The 17,698-nt window shown below is 36.8% G+C and overlaps 2 protein-coding genes across 3 annotated transcripts in view; one reads left to right on the top strand and one right to left on the bottom strand.

Annotated features, from left to right (window-relative positions):
- CSPP1 (centrosome and spindle pole associated protein 1) overlaps positions 1-17,698 on the bottom strand; it is a 193,953-nt gene that overhangs the window by 113,811 nt on the left and 62,444 nt on the right. The gene's annotated exons all lie outside the window — the stretch shown is intronic.
- Positions 583-16,889, top strand: COPS5 (COP9 signalosome subunit 5). Of its 2 annotated transcripts, none has more exons than XM_004274952.4 (8): positions 583-1,059; positions 3,321-3,555; positions 4,524-4,652; positions 5,320-5,385; positions 5,913-5,998; positions 11,203-11,314; positions 14,814-14,962; positions 16,650-16,889. In XM_004274952.4, exons 1-8 carry the CDS (start codon positions 917-919, stop codon positions 16,732-16,734), a joined length of 1,005 nt encoding a protein of 334 aa, XP_004275000.1. In that variant the 5' UTR covers positions 583-916; the 3' UTR covers positions 16,735-16,889. The 2 variants fall into 2 exon arrangements, with proteins under 2 accessions (XP_004275000.1, XP_033293454.1); XM_033437563.2 differs by having other exon boundaries at positions 927-1,067.

The raw sequence follows: 17,698 nt of genomic DNA, 5'->3' as shown, positions 1-17,698 counted from the left end.
AGCAGCAAATAAATGAAACGGTTAAACACTGTACTAACTCTTGGATGACAACAAATAGTCCCCGTAGACTAATCCGGCCTCGGGGACAGAGGTGGTTCTATAGATTAGTGCAGAAGATTAAACTGTGAACTATTTTAAGAACTGGGTACCGGACACTTTCAGTACACCAACAGCTCGCATAGATGTTACTTTTTACAAAAGCGCCAACCGACATGACCACAGCGATCCACCAGTTTCCACAGCCCCCTCGGAACGCCAGAGAACGCCCCTCTAGAGAAGTCTAGGGCCCGGCCAGCACGTGCCCTTAGGATTTTACTCATGTGCAGTGATTCACGTGTTATTCTCTCAAAACCAGCATTCAGAACCACTTACATGTCAGTTTTTCCACAGACATCCTTTATTTTTTCTAAGTCTTTCAACAAACTTATTTCGTTTAAAGTACATACACCCACACAAAAAAGCTTCTCTCCCCCGTCCCAGCTTAAGGATCCACCCATTTTTAACATGGCGGAAGCCGAGCCTGCGCAGTCCGAACGAATTCCAGTTTCTGGCATAACGTTACATGCCCTTCTTCCGGTGCGGGAGGCTATACCATTCCCTGCGTAATCACCGTTTTTGTCCTAATTCACACGTACAATTTTCCAAGATCATGCGTTCTCATTTCAGCCATAAAAAGATTCCTCTGTCTCTACTATTGCGTAACTGCTGTTTATACCGTCGCGTTCTCGAAGGACCCCCGCCATTCCCGAATGGTCCGTACCAACTTCACCTCCGGTGCTAGGTGTCATGGCGGCCTCGAAAGTCTAGTGCGGGTTTGCACCTGTGCTGGGGCGGGCCCGGAGCCCACAACCGGAAACCCAGCGAGGTAAAATTGCGTCTAGATTGTGGAGGCAACAGCTTCTCTGATTCCTCGGCGATGGCGGCTTCCGGGAGTGGTATGGCCCAGAAAACGTGGGAATTAGCCAACAACATGCAGGAAGCCCAGAGTATCGATGAAATCTACAAATACGACAAGAAACAGCAGCAAGAAATTCTGGCGGCGAAGCCCTGGACTAAGGAGTGAGGAGGTCCCTGGCGAAACGCAGGGGAGGGCGGGGTGGCGGGAGTCTAAGAGACCCAGGGGGAGTGGGAGTTGGAGGGGATAGAGAGCTTGTCTTTTCATGTGCAGGGAGGAGAAAGAGTAAGCGTCTGAGAAATTTTGCTTTACCTTTTTATCCCCGCAAGTAGAGCCTAAGACCCTCCACTGGGGCTTGGTTGATTCCCCTTTCTGTCTCTTTTACCCGTTTGCCTTGAGAGAATGGAAGAGGAAAACGACAAGCGGTGATTTGGGCTTTCACTTCTCAACACCCGTATTGTCACAATATGCTCCACACTCTGCCTTGAACCCTGTGTCGATATATATACTTTGTTGGGATCTTCCGCCGATCTCAGGCTGGAGACTGCAGCTATCTTCTTTATCTCTTTAAAAGCTAGCCTATAATCTTTTAGATCTCTAATTGTTTTTTGATTGCTGGTAATTATTTCAGAAACACAACGAGGCTCTGGTCAGTCTCCCAAAATGTTACTCCACCAGTTCACATAAGCCAGAAATTATATCAAAAGACCTTAAGATTCTTAGCCCCTTAGCAAAACTCCTGTGTCCCTGGGAGTGATGACAGGTAGAGGATTCTTTACCCACAGCATTTATCCTTTTCTGAGAGCAGATATTGTTAGGGAGAGAGTAAAAGGAGCACAGTCTCTCTAATGGATAGACAGGAAAGTAGTGGTCAACCAAAAAAAACATATTTCATCTGTCTCAGTTTTTTACAAGGCAAACTTTAACTGTCAGTATTCGGATTCAGCAACGTTTACTGAGTAATTACTACGGGCTGAGCATTGAGCTACGAATTTCCATGTCATTAAATCTTCATGACAACCCAGTACTGTATTTTTATTCCTTTTTTGCATATATGAAAACAAGCAAATATAGTAAATAACTTATTTCATGATTACACTGAGGCAGCGAACTCTTAAGTGAGCAACAGTCAGACCTAAGCTCAAATCTCACAACTGTCACTAATTAGTTGATTGACCCTACAAAATTTACTTATCTTCATTTTTTTAATCTGTAAAACAGAAATAAGACCTACCTGGTTAATTATGTCATAAAGATTAGATGAGGTCATGTATAAAAAAAGGTCTAGAATGTATGTAATAGAAGCACAATAACTGTGTCTGTCTTTTTTCCCCCAGTAGATAGAGGAGCGAAGATTTTAATTCATATCTTGACTCCCAAGACCAGGTCTCCATATTTTTCAGTCGTGATTGAAATCTGTGGGCAGACATCTTAAAAAGGCTTCTCAAAGACACTGACCACTCTTTACAGACTGGTTAGTTTGCCTGGTTGTCTGCTATTTCTATAACAGGCTGTGCACTTAGGTTGATATAGCCTGTTAAATATTTGGAAACTATCAGCTTGCCTCACTGTGTGATTGTATCTCTAGTTATATTCATCCTAGCTGTCTTGAGCTCCATCAGTGAGACTGAAATGTAATTTTATTCAACAGTAGTTTGGTCACATCCACAGATGACAAACTGAAATAGCCATCATAGTAGAATTAAAGATATTAAGGCTACATTTTGCATTTTGAGGCTAATACCACAGAGAGAAGCCACAACCTTCAACACACTGTTCTTTGAGAGTACTGTAAAAGATTGGTTAATAATACTAATAACAGCCCGCACTTAAAAAGTTTTAGTATGTGTCAGGCACTAAGATAAGCACTTTATATACGTTATTTCATTTACTCCATTTCCTCCTAACAATAGCTCTATGAAAACAGGCACAGATGTTAAGTGGTTGTCTCAAGGTCACAGCTAGGACATGGCAGTGCAAGGATGCAAACCTAGGCAGATGGATGTCAGAGCCCACATTCTTAAGTGTTAGGCCAGAAGGTTAGGCCCAAGAGTAATGAAGCACAGCCATCCAACCAGATTCAGAAACCGAGATTTGGTGATTCCAAAAGTAATGGAGAAAAAGTCTATTGAACTGGTCATGTAATTCCCTCCTATCTACTTGAATAGCATATTTTAAAACTATTTCATACTTTTCCCTTCCCCCCGTGGGAAGTACTTTGCCACATTATGACATGTTTATCATTTCCATCCCCCTTCCAGAACTCTGTCCTTTTCTACTTCCTTTTTCTTTCCCACATTCTACACTTTCTCCCCATTCCATCAATATAAATTCCTTCAATACTTATTTGTTAATCTCCGCAAAAACTTGTATTGAAATTGTACTTATATAAGAAAGTTAATTACACCATGCCTTTGTTTTGTAGTCACCATTACTTTAAGTACTGCAAAATCTCAGCATTGGCTCTACTGAAAATGGTGATGCATGCCAGATCAGGAGGCAACTTGGAAGTGATGGGCTTGATGCTGGGAAAGGTGGATGGTGAAACCATGATCATTATGGACAGTTTTGCTTTGCCTGTAGAGGGCACTGAAACCCGAGTAAATGCTCAGGCTGCTGCATATGAGTACATGGCCGCATACATAGAAAATGCCAAACAGGTAAAAATGCTGTTCCTTAAAATTTGGTAACTGCAAGAGTCTCACAGTTACTTTTGAGTTTCTAAATTTAAAACTGTTCTCTCTACATTAAAGTTTATATTTTAAGTTACTACATTAAAGTTTATATTTTAAGTTATTCTCAACTATATATAATGTATATGAGATTAGCATGGATTTTTTAAAATAAATTTTCACTCAGGAGAATAGATCTTAAAAATTCTCATCACAAGAAAAAAAAATTTGTAACTGTGTGTGGTGATGGATGTTAACTAACTACACTTATTGTGGTGATCATTTCACAGTATGTACATATATCGAATCATTATGTTGTACATCTGAACTAATATGTGTCGATTATATCTCAATTTAAAAATTTTTTTACAATTCTCACATTCATTATGTGTGTGTGTGTATTTAAAACCAAAAATTTGGAAACAACCTAAATGTACCTGGATATCAAGATGATTAAATCATCCATACAATGAACTGCTAGCCAGCCTTTAAAAAAAATAAGAACTAGTTATCTATATATTTATTTATATGAAACAAACCCCAGAATGTTTTGTTGAGTGAAAAAGTAAAGTGTAGAACACTGTAGGTGGTATGCCATTGTGTGTTCTTATTAATCTACATAAATGCAAAGACTATATATTCTATATGCAAAGAATAGCTCTAGAAGACAGGTATGTAAGCAGCTGCCTACAGTAGTAACATCTGGGCTGAGAAACTGGTTGAGGGGAAGGAGGTGGTAAGGAGACTGAATAACCTTATTGTACGGGTATCTTATTAATTTTGTGCCTTGGGCATGTATTATCTAAAATATATATATTTTTAAATTTAAAAGCAGCATATGCTTTAACTATTCTGAATATTATTATTTTACTGTAAGACTATGTAAACAGACAAATCACAGGTGTCTCTAAGATTAAACAGGAACTTCAAGCTCTTTTGCCCTCTTCATTTGTTAGGTCGGCCGCCTTGAAAATGCAATTGGCTGGTATCATAGCCACCCTGGCTATGGCTGCTGGCTTTCTGGGATTGATGTTAGTACTCAGATGCTCAATCAGCAGTTCCAGGAACCATTTGTAGCCGTGGTAGTAAGTATTTTTACAACCACTTTTAATTAATTTTCATGAAGATTTACTAAAGCAAGTATACAGAGAAATAAAAACAGTGTGGTAAAGAGCAAGGCTCTGGTTTCAGTCTGCCTAAGCTTGAATCTGAATTCCACCTCTTTGTAGCTGGAACTTTGAACAAGTTACTTAACCTCTCTGCATCTCTTCCCCCACTCTGTAAGATGATGGGTATACACAGCATCTATATCTCAGTTCCCTGCACATAGTAGGCATTCAGTCAATGTTGACTGAATTGATTAAATCAGGAATTGCTAGAGCAGCTCTTGCACTGCTCAGTGTTTTAGATGCAATCCAGGTTACTATGAGGAAGGTAGAAATTGTTCATCTATTAAAGAAAAAAAAACTTGAAAAAGATGAGCAAATCTTCAATTAATACTCTTAAATAATATAATAACTAGATCTAATCTCTAAATTAACGATGAGATTTCTATACTTAACCATTCTGTTGAACTTCCATGGTTTTTCAATTTGGTTATTTTTTTCCCTATTATATGATTATTTTTAATTATGTGTGTGTGTGCATATAGTGTTATATGTACATAGGTATTTCTAGGCTTATAATGTTTAAACAAATAGAAGTATATAGTGATTTTATAATCAGCAGATATTAAATATATCTTTCTTGTAGATTGACCCAACAAGAACAATATCTGCAGGGAAAGTGAATCTTGGAGCCTTTAGGACATACCCAAAGGTAATTTTAAAAATTATAAGTCCCTATAGTTTTTTAAATTTTAAATATGTGATTTATTTTTAAAGATGTGTTATGGTATCTCATTTTGTCCTAAAATAATTTAACAATATTTACAAAATAGAAGTCCAACTACCACAAATTGCCCTTAGCAAAAGACAATACACTTGTGCTGCATATTGTTAATTTTATTTCAAAAGCAGTCTTCATTTGTTAATAAGTATTTGTATGTCCACGGCATTCTGATGGGTACTAGAGAAACAAATCCATCTACTTCCTTCCATGCAATCTGAAATAGATATGAGCAAAAGTATGTATCACCTGAGGACAAGAAAAATGAATCTATAAGCCAAATCCAGCCTTCAGCCACCAAATGGGGTTGAGGGAGGGTATAAGCAACATACTTAATATTTTGGGGAGTATTTGGCTCCCCAAAATTAATGTTTCTATAAATAGAAAGCTGCATAGAAAATATGTTTTTCCTCTGTTTTGTTTTGTTTAAATCTTCTATTTTCTTCATTTTTGTTTAGGGCTACAAGCCTCCTGATGAAGGACCTTCTGAGTACCAGACTATCCCACTTAATAAAATAGAAGACTTTGGTGTACACTGCAAACAGTAAGTAATTTTAAAATGTATCTGATGCCAAAATCATCATAAGAAACCTTAGAGATCATCCAGACCAAGCCCCTAATTTTATAGATAAGAAAAAAAGTTCAGATGAAATGCATTTCATAATCTTTTAAAATAATAGTAAGAATATACAAATTTAGGATGATGTTTGAATTTTATTAATAATTGTTTTAATCTAACATGTTATTTACCTTTCATACATACATAAACACTTTATCAATGTACCAGACACTTGGCCCGTTAATGAATTTAACAGTTGAGAGAAGTTGTATTCAGGGCCAGCCTGATACTGGCATTTCTGCAGCCTTCAATGTATCCAGTTTCCACTTAGCAAAAATTCTCCCCAAACAGTTTCACTCCAAAAGTTAAAGAAGCCATACTAAAAACTACTTAATTGTATACTCCTTTAAAATAGTGAATTTTATGGTATGTGAATTATTGTATACATCTCAATTTTTTAAACTGCTAAACCAATGAAGACAGTCATCTCCACCTTCTAAATGTATCTTACCACCTCTCTTACTATCACCTTGATCCAAGCCACAGCCATCTGGAGCTTAAATCAAAGCACTAGCCTTCTAGGTGGTCTTCCTCCTTCTGACCTTTACCCCACCCCTTAAAGGTCTTTTGTCAGCCAGACAGATTCTATTAAAATGTGAGTTAGACCATGTTCCTCCTTCTGAGAATAACTTCCCGTCTCACTAAGAATAAGATCTATAGTGCTTACCATGGACCACACAACCCTATGTAGTCTGGCTCCCACCATCTCTCTGAGCTCATTTCCTGTCACTGAGCCTTTGCTCTCTCCATTCCAGCCATAGTGGCCTCATTATGGTTTATCAGATGTACTAGGCAGGCTCCTGCCTCAGGGCCTTTGCACTTGCTGATCCCTCTGCCTGGAGCATCCTTCCTTATTTCCATGTGACTCACTATTTCAATCAACCAGTGTCTGTTTAAGGGTCACCTTAACAGAGAATGTTCATTGATCACCCTATTTAAATTAGCACCTTCTTGTCACTCGGTGTTACCTTTCCCTGCTTTATTTTTCTTCTTAGCACTTGTCACCACCTTATATGTTTTTGTTTCGTTGTTACTGACCTCATTAGAATGTGAACTTCATGAGAGTAGAATCAATTCACTGCTGTATCCTAACATTTAAAATAGGACATGGCACATAGAAGGGTGGGCATCCCCCCCAAAAAAAAGGAAAAATGTTGCCTAAATGATTACTAGTGTCCCTTTGTCCATACCTCCCATCCCACTTCAAGGAATACCTTAACTACCCATGTGCTACTACTGCTTATTTTTGTGTTTAGAAATTCTTAGAAAATTATAGAATTTCTAAAATTTAATTTTTAAATAGATCTGGTTTTCAGTCATCCCTGACATACTTCTGGAAAAAAAGGATTCTGTTTTATTTTTCAATGAGAGGTTTGGAATTAAATCACTTAATTTGCTCTACTGAAAAGAACTTAAACCATTCCTATTTGAGAGAATTGCTCCTAAGCATGGAAACACCTTTGCCGTGATACTTTAATTTTCAGAGTTAACAATTTTTTTCATTTATATTGAGTTGTGGTATCAAAAGCTTATACCTTTAATACCTGCTCTACTTCTATCACCACCAGCAGCAGCTTTTGAAACAAAAAAAGACTGCGGGAGTCTGTGCTTTCTGTATCCAAACAAATCTGCATTTCCTGTTTTTCTGAAATATAAGCCTATCAAAGAGGAGTTACTGCATTCTAGCTACCTGCACTGCTAGAGCGTAGAATTTTGAACCTGGAATTACTAGGATATTCAAAGATACTCTCTTACTTAGGATCAGTTCCTAAATAAAGAGTAAACTTTTTCATAGGGCAAATAAGTTGCTTAATTTATTTTTATTTCAAATCATTAATGAAATATAGTGCCAAGTTGAAAGAGCAGGGGTTTTGTACAGGCTCATTATATATCCATTTCCTAACTTATTTGACAATGAGCTATTATTTGTAGTTTATATTGATCTTTTTTTTTCTTTTCTACATTAAATTCTAGATCATAATCCAAAGTTTGTTTTAAACATAGAATCTAATATAGATACTAAATATATTTAACTTTGAAGAGACTTACTAAAAATAGGACACAAAGTGTTTTTTAAATTAGCTTGTATGTTATCAGTGTTATACAGGCACATAGTTTAAAGAGTCAAATGGTTCTATGAAATTTATTATAAAATAAACAATCTTGTACCATTTCCTTTTGCATCTCCCAGAGGCAGTCACTTAAACTATTATAGTTATTCTGTTTAAGTATTTACCCCCATATCTTCAGACAGCATGCTGATAGTGCTACTTCTTGATTTTCAGTTCTAGGCAGTATCTATTATTGACTTCCCATACAGAAGATGAGGCTTTAGCTCCACGAATAATTTTGAATATTCTCCTTGTTTTCAACTCTGCTACTGAGATTTGCAGCTCATCACTACATAGTAGACCAAAAATTTTCATTGCATCAACCTACGGAATTAAAACAGTAATAACATTAAGGTGGTCCATATATTTTAAAACATGAAAGTCTATTCTAGACCCTCAAGTTTGAGTTCCCTTATTTTCCATCCTTTATAAATCTAAATATCTGTTACTGTGCTCATCCTCTCATGTCTTTTTCCCTCAAGTATCAGAGGTACAACCCCTTCTTTCTAAAACTGCCCTTTCCACTTGAGCCCCTGCCTCCTCTCCCCATACCTAACCCCCTCAACTCCCAGGGCCTCACTTCTTAAACAATGTCTTAAATGTCTACACTCTGGATATAACAATTAAGACCGTGAGGTTTTGATAATAGACATAACAACATATCCTTTTGCTGCTACTTTCTAATTCTGTGGCTTTGAACAAGGTCTTTACTCTCTAGAGTTGTTTCTTCGTCTGTAGAATGGGAATAATAAATCCTTCCTTGTATGGTTGTAGGAAAGAATAAATGAGAATGTATGTAAAGCACCAGGACATAATAAGTGCTCAAGAAATACACTATTCCACTTCCACATTTCACTATAGCTATGTCCCTTTCATATACACATATGCATGGATATCTTAATCTTGAACAAGCCTTTACTTAGAATTATCTTTAAATTCTTACTCTTTTTTTATTTCTTCACTCCTGAATTGAATGAACAAGAATTTTTTGTCGTATCCATGTGTGCTTATCTTTTACACCACCAACCTGAGTGTAAGCCTTTATCTCCTCACATCTGCCACGCTGCTGTGGCATCCCTTGTGGTATCCCTGCCTCCATTTTGTCTCCTTTAACACATCTTACCACAGCCAGCTTTCTAAACCACCTCTTTGGCTATATCATTGATCTGCTCAAACACTTCTATGAGTCCCAAGTACCTAGAAGATCATTTCTTAGCCTTTTATGTAATGTCCTCTGCCAGCTAGACCCCAACATAGCTTTCTAGGTTTCCCTTCACATAATTCTTCTGCTCCTGCTAAACTGTCCAGGCAAACTGATTAATTTATTATTCCCTTCACGACTTTCCTTTTTGTGAGTCAGTGCTCTCTGCCTAATACTACCTCCTCGTTCTCAGCATATCCACACTATAGACTCATGTAAGGGTTACTCTAAATTCTGCCTTTTCCCTGGGGCTTCTCAGGCAGTTCTGTCTATACTAAGAGTACTCATTATCTCTAACATTCAATTGGCAGGTGATTAATTTTAAATATGCACCATAGCACCACTTGTTATTCAACATATATCATTATATATTTAACATTTTGTGGATTCACCCCACATTTCCCATAAAAATGGTAAGCTCCTTAAGGTAAGCAAGTCCCTTGTGTTTCTTTGTATCCACTGATGTACAGAACATAATGAGATATTTATTATTTTTATTTATTTTTTATAAATTTATTTATTTAATTTTGGCTGCCTTGGGTCTTTGTTGCTGCGCGCGAGCCTTCTCTAGTTGCAGCGAGCAGGGGCTACTCTTCATTGCGGTGCGCGGGCGTCTCATTGCAGTGGCTTCTCTTGTTGCAGAGCACGGGCTCTAGGCATGCGGGCTTCAGTAGTTGTGGCTCTCAGGCTCTAGAGCACAGGCTCAGTAGTTGTGACACACGGGCTTAGTTGCTCCATGGCATGTGGGATCTTCCCGGACCAGGGATCGAACCCATGTCCCCTGCACCAGCAGGCTGGTTCTCAACCACTGCGCCACCAGGGAAGCCCCTGTGATATTTAAATATTTATTACTTTAAAAAAATATATATGTTTCAGGGCTTCCCTGGTGGCGCAGTGGTTGAGAGTCCGCCTGCCGATGCAGGGGACATGGGTTCGTGCCCCAGTCCGAGAAGATCCCACATGCCGTGGAGTGGCTGGGCCCGTGAGCCATGGCCGCTGAGCCTGTGTGTCCAGAGCCTGTGCTCTGCAACGGGAGAGGCCACAGCAGTGAGAGGCCCGCATACTGCCAAAAAAAATTTTTATATATATATATATATATATATATTTATTTATTTATTTATTTATTTATTTATTTATTTATTTATTTCAGACATTTAACCAAATTTTCCTTGCTATCCCTGATTATAAATTAGGTACCTTTGGAAGCAGCAGTAATTCTTTTATGTGGCTTAAGGACCTACCTTAAAGTTTGCTTTTCCAAAAAGCAGTAGGTCCTTATTAGGGGATTAAAAAGGGAGGAATGGGGAGTCCACATGACATTTTCAGGAGCTTTTCCTTTGTTTTTGTTTTTTAATTTTTATTGGAGTATAGTTGATTTACAATGTTGTGTTAGTTTCAGGTGTACAGCAAAGTGAATCAGTTATATATTTTTGATATTTTTAAAAGCCTAACAAAAGTTATAGTTGACCCTAGAGAGGTAGTTCATTAAGTTTGTGTGCTATTGGCCGGAATTTATGAACTCAATGACATGGATAAACATATGTCATTCAGAAGTGTTGATTAGTTCTTGATAATTTCTTGGGAATTTCTGGGCTCTACAGAGGGGAGAAATATAACAACAATGTTTATTTAGTTATCAGATTTGAAACCATACCCCTAAAGAGTAAGGAAACCGTGTTTACCTGTTATTCTATTAGACTAAAAATTAAAATATGACTATTTGGATATGAAATGTAATTCACTTAAATTTGGCCATAACCTTTATATGATGTGGTTGAATTTTTTTCACTCACTATATTTGTGCTTTTGTTTCATAGATATTATGCCTTAGAAGTCTCATATTTCAAATCCTCTTTGGATCGCAAATTGCTTGAGCTTTTGTGGAATAAATACTGGGTGAATACGCTGAGTTCCTCTAGCTTGCTTACTGTAAGTACTATACTTGCAAGGAATGTGTTTGAATTTTTTATCAATCTATGTAAGTTGTTTAATATCTGAAACTCTTTTTCATGGAAAGGCTATATCTGACTTGGCCAATATATTAATTAGGCCTGGGGGCAGATTCTATATGACCAGAGGTGGATTGTGATACTAGGCCAAGCCAAGATCTGTGTTGTGTACCACTGAGACTAAGCCTAATATATATACAAATATAGTGGCCAGATGAGGGTGAGGTCTCCCCCTGCCTTGAACAGACTTACAGAGAGAAAAATACAAATACTGTTTTTTGTTGTGTATGTCAGGTAGGTCTCTGGTTACAAGTGACAGGAGACCCAACCAAGCTGGCTTAAACAAAAAAGAGAATCATGTAAACTGCAAAGTGCAGGAGTAGGGCTTACTTCACGCACAACCTAAATTTGCATTCAGACAATATTATGAGGTCTTGGTCTTCCTCTCTCAGCTTTGATTTCAAGTCAGTTGGCTTCAGTTTCAGACTTCATGTGAAACCAAGATGGCAGCATTAGCATAGATCTCCCAGCCTCTCAGTTTCACACTGAAAAGACCAAGATACACACATAGCCCCACATATTCCCAGGCAAAGCCTCATTGTGTCTGGAGTTTTGTAGGTCACATGCCCATCCTTAAACCTGCTCTGGGTGAAGGGCATGAACACCATGAGTTCATGGGCCAGGGCAAGTGCTTTACTGCTGGGCTGGGGTAGAAGAAACTCTCAGGAGCATGTGGACTAAGAATGTCCTCAGAAGGAAATCAGAATATCACTACCTTAAAGCAGCAGATGCTAAGCAGAAAAAAAAAAAAAATAGTAGTGAATGTATCATTAAAATTTAACATTTAGAAGAATATTTATTTAACAAACTTCTATCTAGAGCTTAGTAAGGAACAGTTTTGTTTTGGATTTTTTACTTTTTTTTTTTTTTTAAGTAAGCTACTTCATATAGCACAGTATAACATAGTGGTTAGAACCACAAAATTTGGAATAAAATAAACTCAGTTCAGAAACAACTCTGCCACTTTACTAGCTGTGTGTGACCTTCACAACATTATGTAATGTGACTAAGCTTTTCTAGTCTAATGATAATAGTACCCACATTGTTAAGTACACTGAGATTATATGAAATATTTTATATATAAAGTAATTAGCAAAGTACTAGGCATATAGTAAAGCCTCAATAAATTATTGTTTGATTCATTGTATTCATGGGAAAAGACCTCACTTGAGCATATTTACTATGGTTTTAAATATAATTCTGACAAGCTTCCTGTTATTTCTTTCTTTTTTTTTTTTTTTTTGCGGTACGCGGGCCTCTCACTGTTGTGGCCTCCCGTTGCGGAGCACAGGCTCCGGACGCGCAGGCTCAGCGGCCATGGCTCATGGGCCCAGCTGCTCCGCGGCATGTAGGATCCTCCCGGACCGGGGCAGGCGGACTCTCAACCACTGCGCCACCAGGGAAGACCCCGTTATTTCTTATCCTCAACAGTCAGAAATAGCAAATTAGAAGGAAAGAGAGTGATCATAATAGCAAACATTTATTAAATGCTTCCTATGTACCAGGCATGGCTAAATGCCCCATGTGTGGTGTTTCTTTAGAGGCAAGTATACTAATAGCAGCCAGAAGTGACACATGATGGCAAGGGGAGGAAACAGTAAGACTGGAGCTTTCTGAACCTTTGTATAAAAGCATACAGCTCTGGGCTTCCCTGGTGGCACAGTGGTTAAGAATCCGCCTGCCAATGCAGGGGACACGGGTTGGAGCCCTGGTCCAGGAAGATCCCACATGCCACGGAGCAACTAAGCCCGTGCGCCACAACTACTGAGCCTGCATGCCACAGCTACTGAAGCCCGCACACCTAGAACCCGTGCTCCGCAACAACAGAAGCCACTGCAATGAGAAGCCCACGCACTGCAACGAAGAGTAGCCCCGCTCGCTGCAACAAAAAAAGCCCGTGGGCAGCAACAAAGACCCAATGCAGCCAAAAATAAATAAATAAAATAAATAAATTTATTTTAAAAAAAAAGCATACAATCCTGTTTACTCAGCCTGTGGCTATCCCTGTATTCCAAAACTGCATATATTGAGGACATTAATAATCAAGAAAAGGTTAAATTATATTTCCTCCTTTTTTGTAGTTTTATACCTAGTACATTGCATTACTAAGCATTCTAAGAAAAAATATATAAATATATGTTCATCTCTTTCCCCAGCTAAAGCATGTAATCTAAAAGCTACAAGAAAAAATTTATTTTCTGATTTATATTATTTCTCTGTGTGTTTGAAATGTAATTGATTTATTTTTTCATTTTAATAGGATAACTCTTTCTGCCATCCTACATTTTTATTGGCTTGAGCTAAATCTTCCAAATGTGACATGGTCTACAGATATTAGTGTTTTCTCCAAATCTGTGGGGGAGAATGTATTGGTGACCTAATAAACCATTTAGATGCAGAATATAATTGCATCTTTTTAAAAATATCATAAGTTTGTAAAATCATTGGAAAGCTGGTAGCATTTTAAAGGGCTCTTTGTAGTAACTATGATGACAGCAAATAATGTTTTTAAATGTCTTGTGATTGAACTGTATTTCCTATACACTATTTTACAGATTGAGCAAATAGAATAAAATAAAGATATTCCAGTAAAATGTTTTTTAAAAATATTACAGTTAAGTATACATATGTAATTATTAATTTTTTTGTTTTTAAAATGTATGAAATAGTAACAGCATATATAATATTTCAGCTTACTAAATGTGGGTATCCCTGTGAGTGTACAGCAATACTCTAAAATATAACTATGGCTATAGCTAGGTGGAGGGATTGGAGGTATTTCCTTTTTTTTTTAATACTGCTCTACATTTTCCACATTTTCTGTATAACTATTAATTTTATAATCAGAAAAGCTAAAACAAATGTAATTTTTAAAATACTGTCATAAATACTGATTCTGGAAGTTCAACATGAAAAAGTAACAAAATTAGCTAACAATTATTAAGGCTTCACCAGGTGTCATTGACAGTCCTACGAGCTTTATATACATCACTTCACATAGCTTTAAGATAGAAATTATCACCTTCCTCCCCCATTTTCACAAGAAGACTTGAAGGCACAGAAAAGTAAAGGAGTTCTCCCAAGGCCCCCCAGCTAATCTGCAGCAGGCCAGAACCTGGAGTCAGATCTGTGTACTTCAAAGCCTCTCATAATAACAAATATTAGATTTAAGCAGTCAAAAAGAACAATTCCAAATTTAATCTTGAAATTATAAAAGGTGAAAAACTCTACACTTGAACTGCTTGAGCTTTGGAATCAGTTTTTGCAAGTATAATTTGACTTCTTCCTTCACTGACTATGCACTTAGATTTCATAGTGGAATTATTTGTAAATGAAACGTTCTATATGGAAGAAAATTTACATACTTTTTTAATGATAGACTAGTATCATACATTGACACAATATCATTTTCCCCACAGAATGCAGACTATACCACCGGTCAGGTCTTTGATTTGTCTGAAAAATTAGAACAGTCAGAAGCCCAGCTGGGACGAGGGAGTTTCATGTTGGGTCTAGAAACACATGACCGAAAGTCAGAAGACAAACTTGCCAAAGCTACACGAGACAGGTAAGTTAAGCAAATCTATTCCTACCTCTAACTTTTTTTCTTTCAAGATTTTCAAATAACAGGATTCAAATTCCTTACGGTTAAACTTATAACTTACAATTGTACCTGAATATTAACTTATTTGGACCTTTAAGAGTTCTCAAATGCAGGTTTTGACTTTGAAAATTTAGGAGACAGTAGGTACATTAAAGGCTGTTAAGGGTCTAGGTAATGTTATGAAAAACTTGCAGTCACCTTTTCCAGGTTCAGCTAGAAAGTGTAAGAAAGAAAACCAATCCATTGCTGGATCTTTAAACAAAAACAAAAACAAAACATGGCAAAAGGATGTCCTCAGCTATTCTAACCTAATCATCATCTGAAGGATTAAACTAGGATTTATCAAATTTCAAATTTTTATAAAGTTTTAAACCCCTAAATATCAGAGAAGTGATTGTATCTCTCTTATTTTTCTGAAATAATCCTTTATACAGTAATTGAGTATCCCAAATTTCACTACAAGAATTTGTTAGGAACAAAGTTGGGCTGTGTTCTCTGATAACTCATGAAATAATTATGTGGTCCTTTAGATGCATACAGGATTGGGAAGACTACTAAATAACATTTACTTTCACAAAAATTTGAATTTTAATGTGATAATTAGGGGTAGAGAGGAAAGGAAGACTATGTTGACAGCTATGTAAACCAGTACCTTGGTATCCATTTTAAGAAAAACTGGACTAGTTGATAGGAAATAAAAGAGAGAAGGGAGGGTGCAAAGTGTATTAGGAGTAGAAGCCATCTTGGGTTAGAATGATCTCATTCCCTTCTTCTCCATGGGTTTTTAAAAGGTATAGAGGTAGTAGCCTGGATAAAAATTACATTTTTCTTTGGCATTAGGTCTTACTTTTGATACTTGCTCTGAGTATGTCATTTTGCTCATCTGTCTTTACATGTGTCTGATTTTTTAGTGTCTAATTTTATCTGCATTTACATCGCGATTTCTTATGAAGCAAAAATTTCACTGTGGGAATGTAGTTATATAAGAAGAAAAGTAGGAAGGAGAAAAGTAGTAGTACAAAAGTAGAAAATTTTCCTTCTGGGGATAACTTTACAAGAATTGCATTTCTTCTGAATTTTGGTGGGTTTTTATTGTGTTTTTTTGTTTTTGTCTTTTTATCAATTTTAAAATGTAAGTCCTTCACCCACTAACCTAACTTTGGCTTTGAATTGTTTGAAGGATGTTTGTGATTATTTCAGGAAAAAAAGCATAAGATTCATTAAAATCATTTTTAAAAATTATTCTAAGTAATGAACAACAAGGAATAGCAGATTTTAATGTAACATTGGAATCAATCTATAATTATAAATTATAAATAACTTCAGTAACCTTCTAAAACAGAACTTTCCCCAAACCTTCTGACAAATAACAAAATTAACTGTTATGAATTATATCAAATTTTACATTGTCATTCTCTTGGGAAGGTGTTAGTAAGTAGTGAAATGATCAAAAGACATGCAGAAGGCTAAAAATCACTATAGTATACTATAAAGAGTAAACTATAAATTGGTATAGTATATTTTGCGGAGTATGAATAGGACCAAAAATCATTATTTGGGTGCAAGGATGGAAATGGGGGAGGGGGGATTTGCATGTTTGAAATAGTTCTCAGTTCTTGTGACATTATGTGATGTGTTTTTTTCTTTCCAGCTGTAAAACTACCATAGAAGCTATCCATGGATTGATGTCTCAGGTTATTAAGGATAAACTGTTTAATCAAATTAACATCTCTTAAAAAATCACTAAGTAGTACTTTTGCCTGAAAGCCAGTATGAGAAAAATACTCAAGTAACACTTTGAAACCAGTTACCAAAAATCTGATTAGAGGAATAAGGTGCTCTGAAGTATCCTAAATATTAACATTCTATAATAAAATTCTTTAAAATAAAATGGTTCTTTCATTGTTTTGTGGGAGGGTTACATTATTTTTCTAGTATCCTTTAATGTTCTTAAATATGAGAGAAAGAAATATTGTTAGAACCTTTCTGTTTTTTAAAGTCTTGCCTATATAAATTAGTCAAAAGATTGCAGCATTTCACTGCCATATTATCAGAGCCACTTTTCAATTTGCCTAAACCTTCTTTTGATAGTCTGTTAGTAAAAATACAATTTAATGTAACATTTTTATGTTCCTGTGAAACACTGTCACACCATAAATTATTTTCCTGAAAATCAAATAACTTAAATTTGAGACAGAGCCTAGCACAGGTATCTAGTCATTCAAATATTCACCAAGTGCCTTTACTGTACCAGGCCCGGTTTTACTCTCGAGATATTCTGAACAAGACAGACCTGGCCACTGTCCTCACAGAACTTCCAGTGGTGGCTAAGTTAACAAGAACCTAAGTATACTGCTGTAAAGGGAGAAATAAAGTGTGCTGGGGAACTCTCAGGAGGAACACTTACCCCAGAGAGGAGTTACCCAGGTAGGCTTCCTGAAGCAAGTGACCTGACGTTAAGCTGAAATTTGAAAGATAGGAGGACTAGCCAGAAAAAGCGTTAAGAGAAGCTATTACTTTCTAAACAAAGAGTACAGCTATATGTGGAAGGCCTGAGGCAGAGAGCAAGAACTTAGAACCTTCAAGAACTGAGATTCATTTAGATCTGAGAGTGTTGAGTAGTACGTGGGGAGAGACAAGAGATGACTTTATTCATTAAGATGAGCATAGATTCTGCAGGGGCCTTTTGGACTTTATCCT

Source organism: Orcinus orca, chromosome 17, assembly GCF_937001465.1.
Source record: "Orcinus orca chromosome 17, mOrcOrc1.1, whole genome shotgun sequence".
Classification (NCBI taxonomy): Eukaryota; Metazoa; Chordata; class Mammalia; order Artiodactyla; family Delphinidae; genus Orcinus; species Orcinus orca.
Note: the sequence above shows the minus strand (reverse complement) of the source record. Positions and strands in the feature narration are given on the sequence as shown.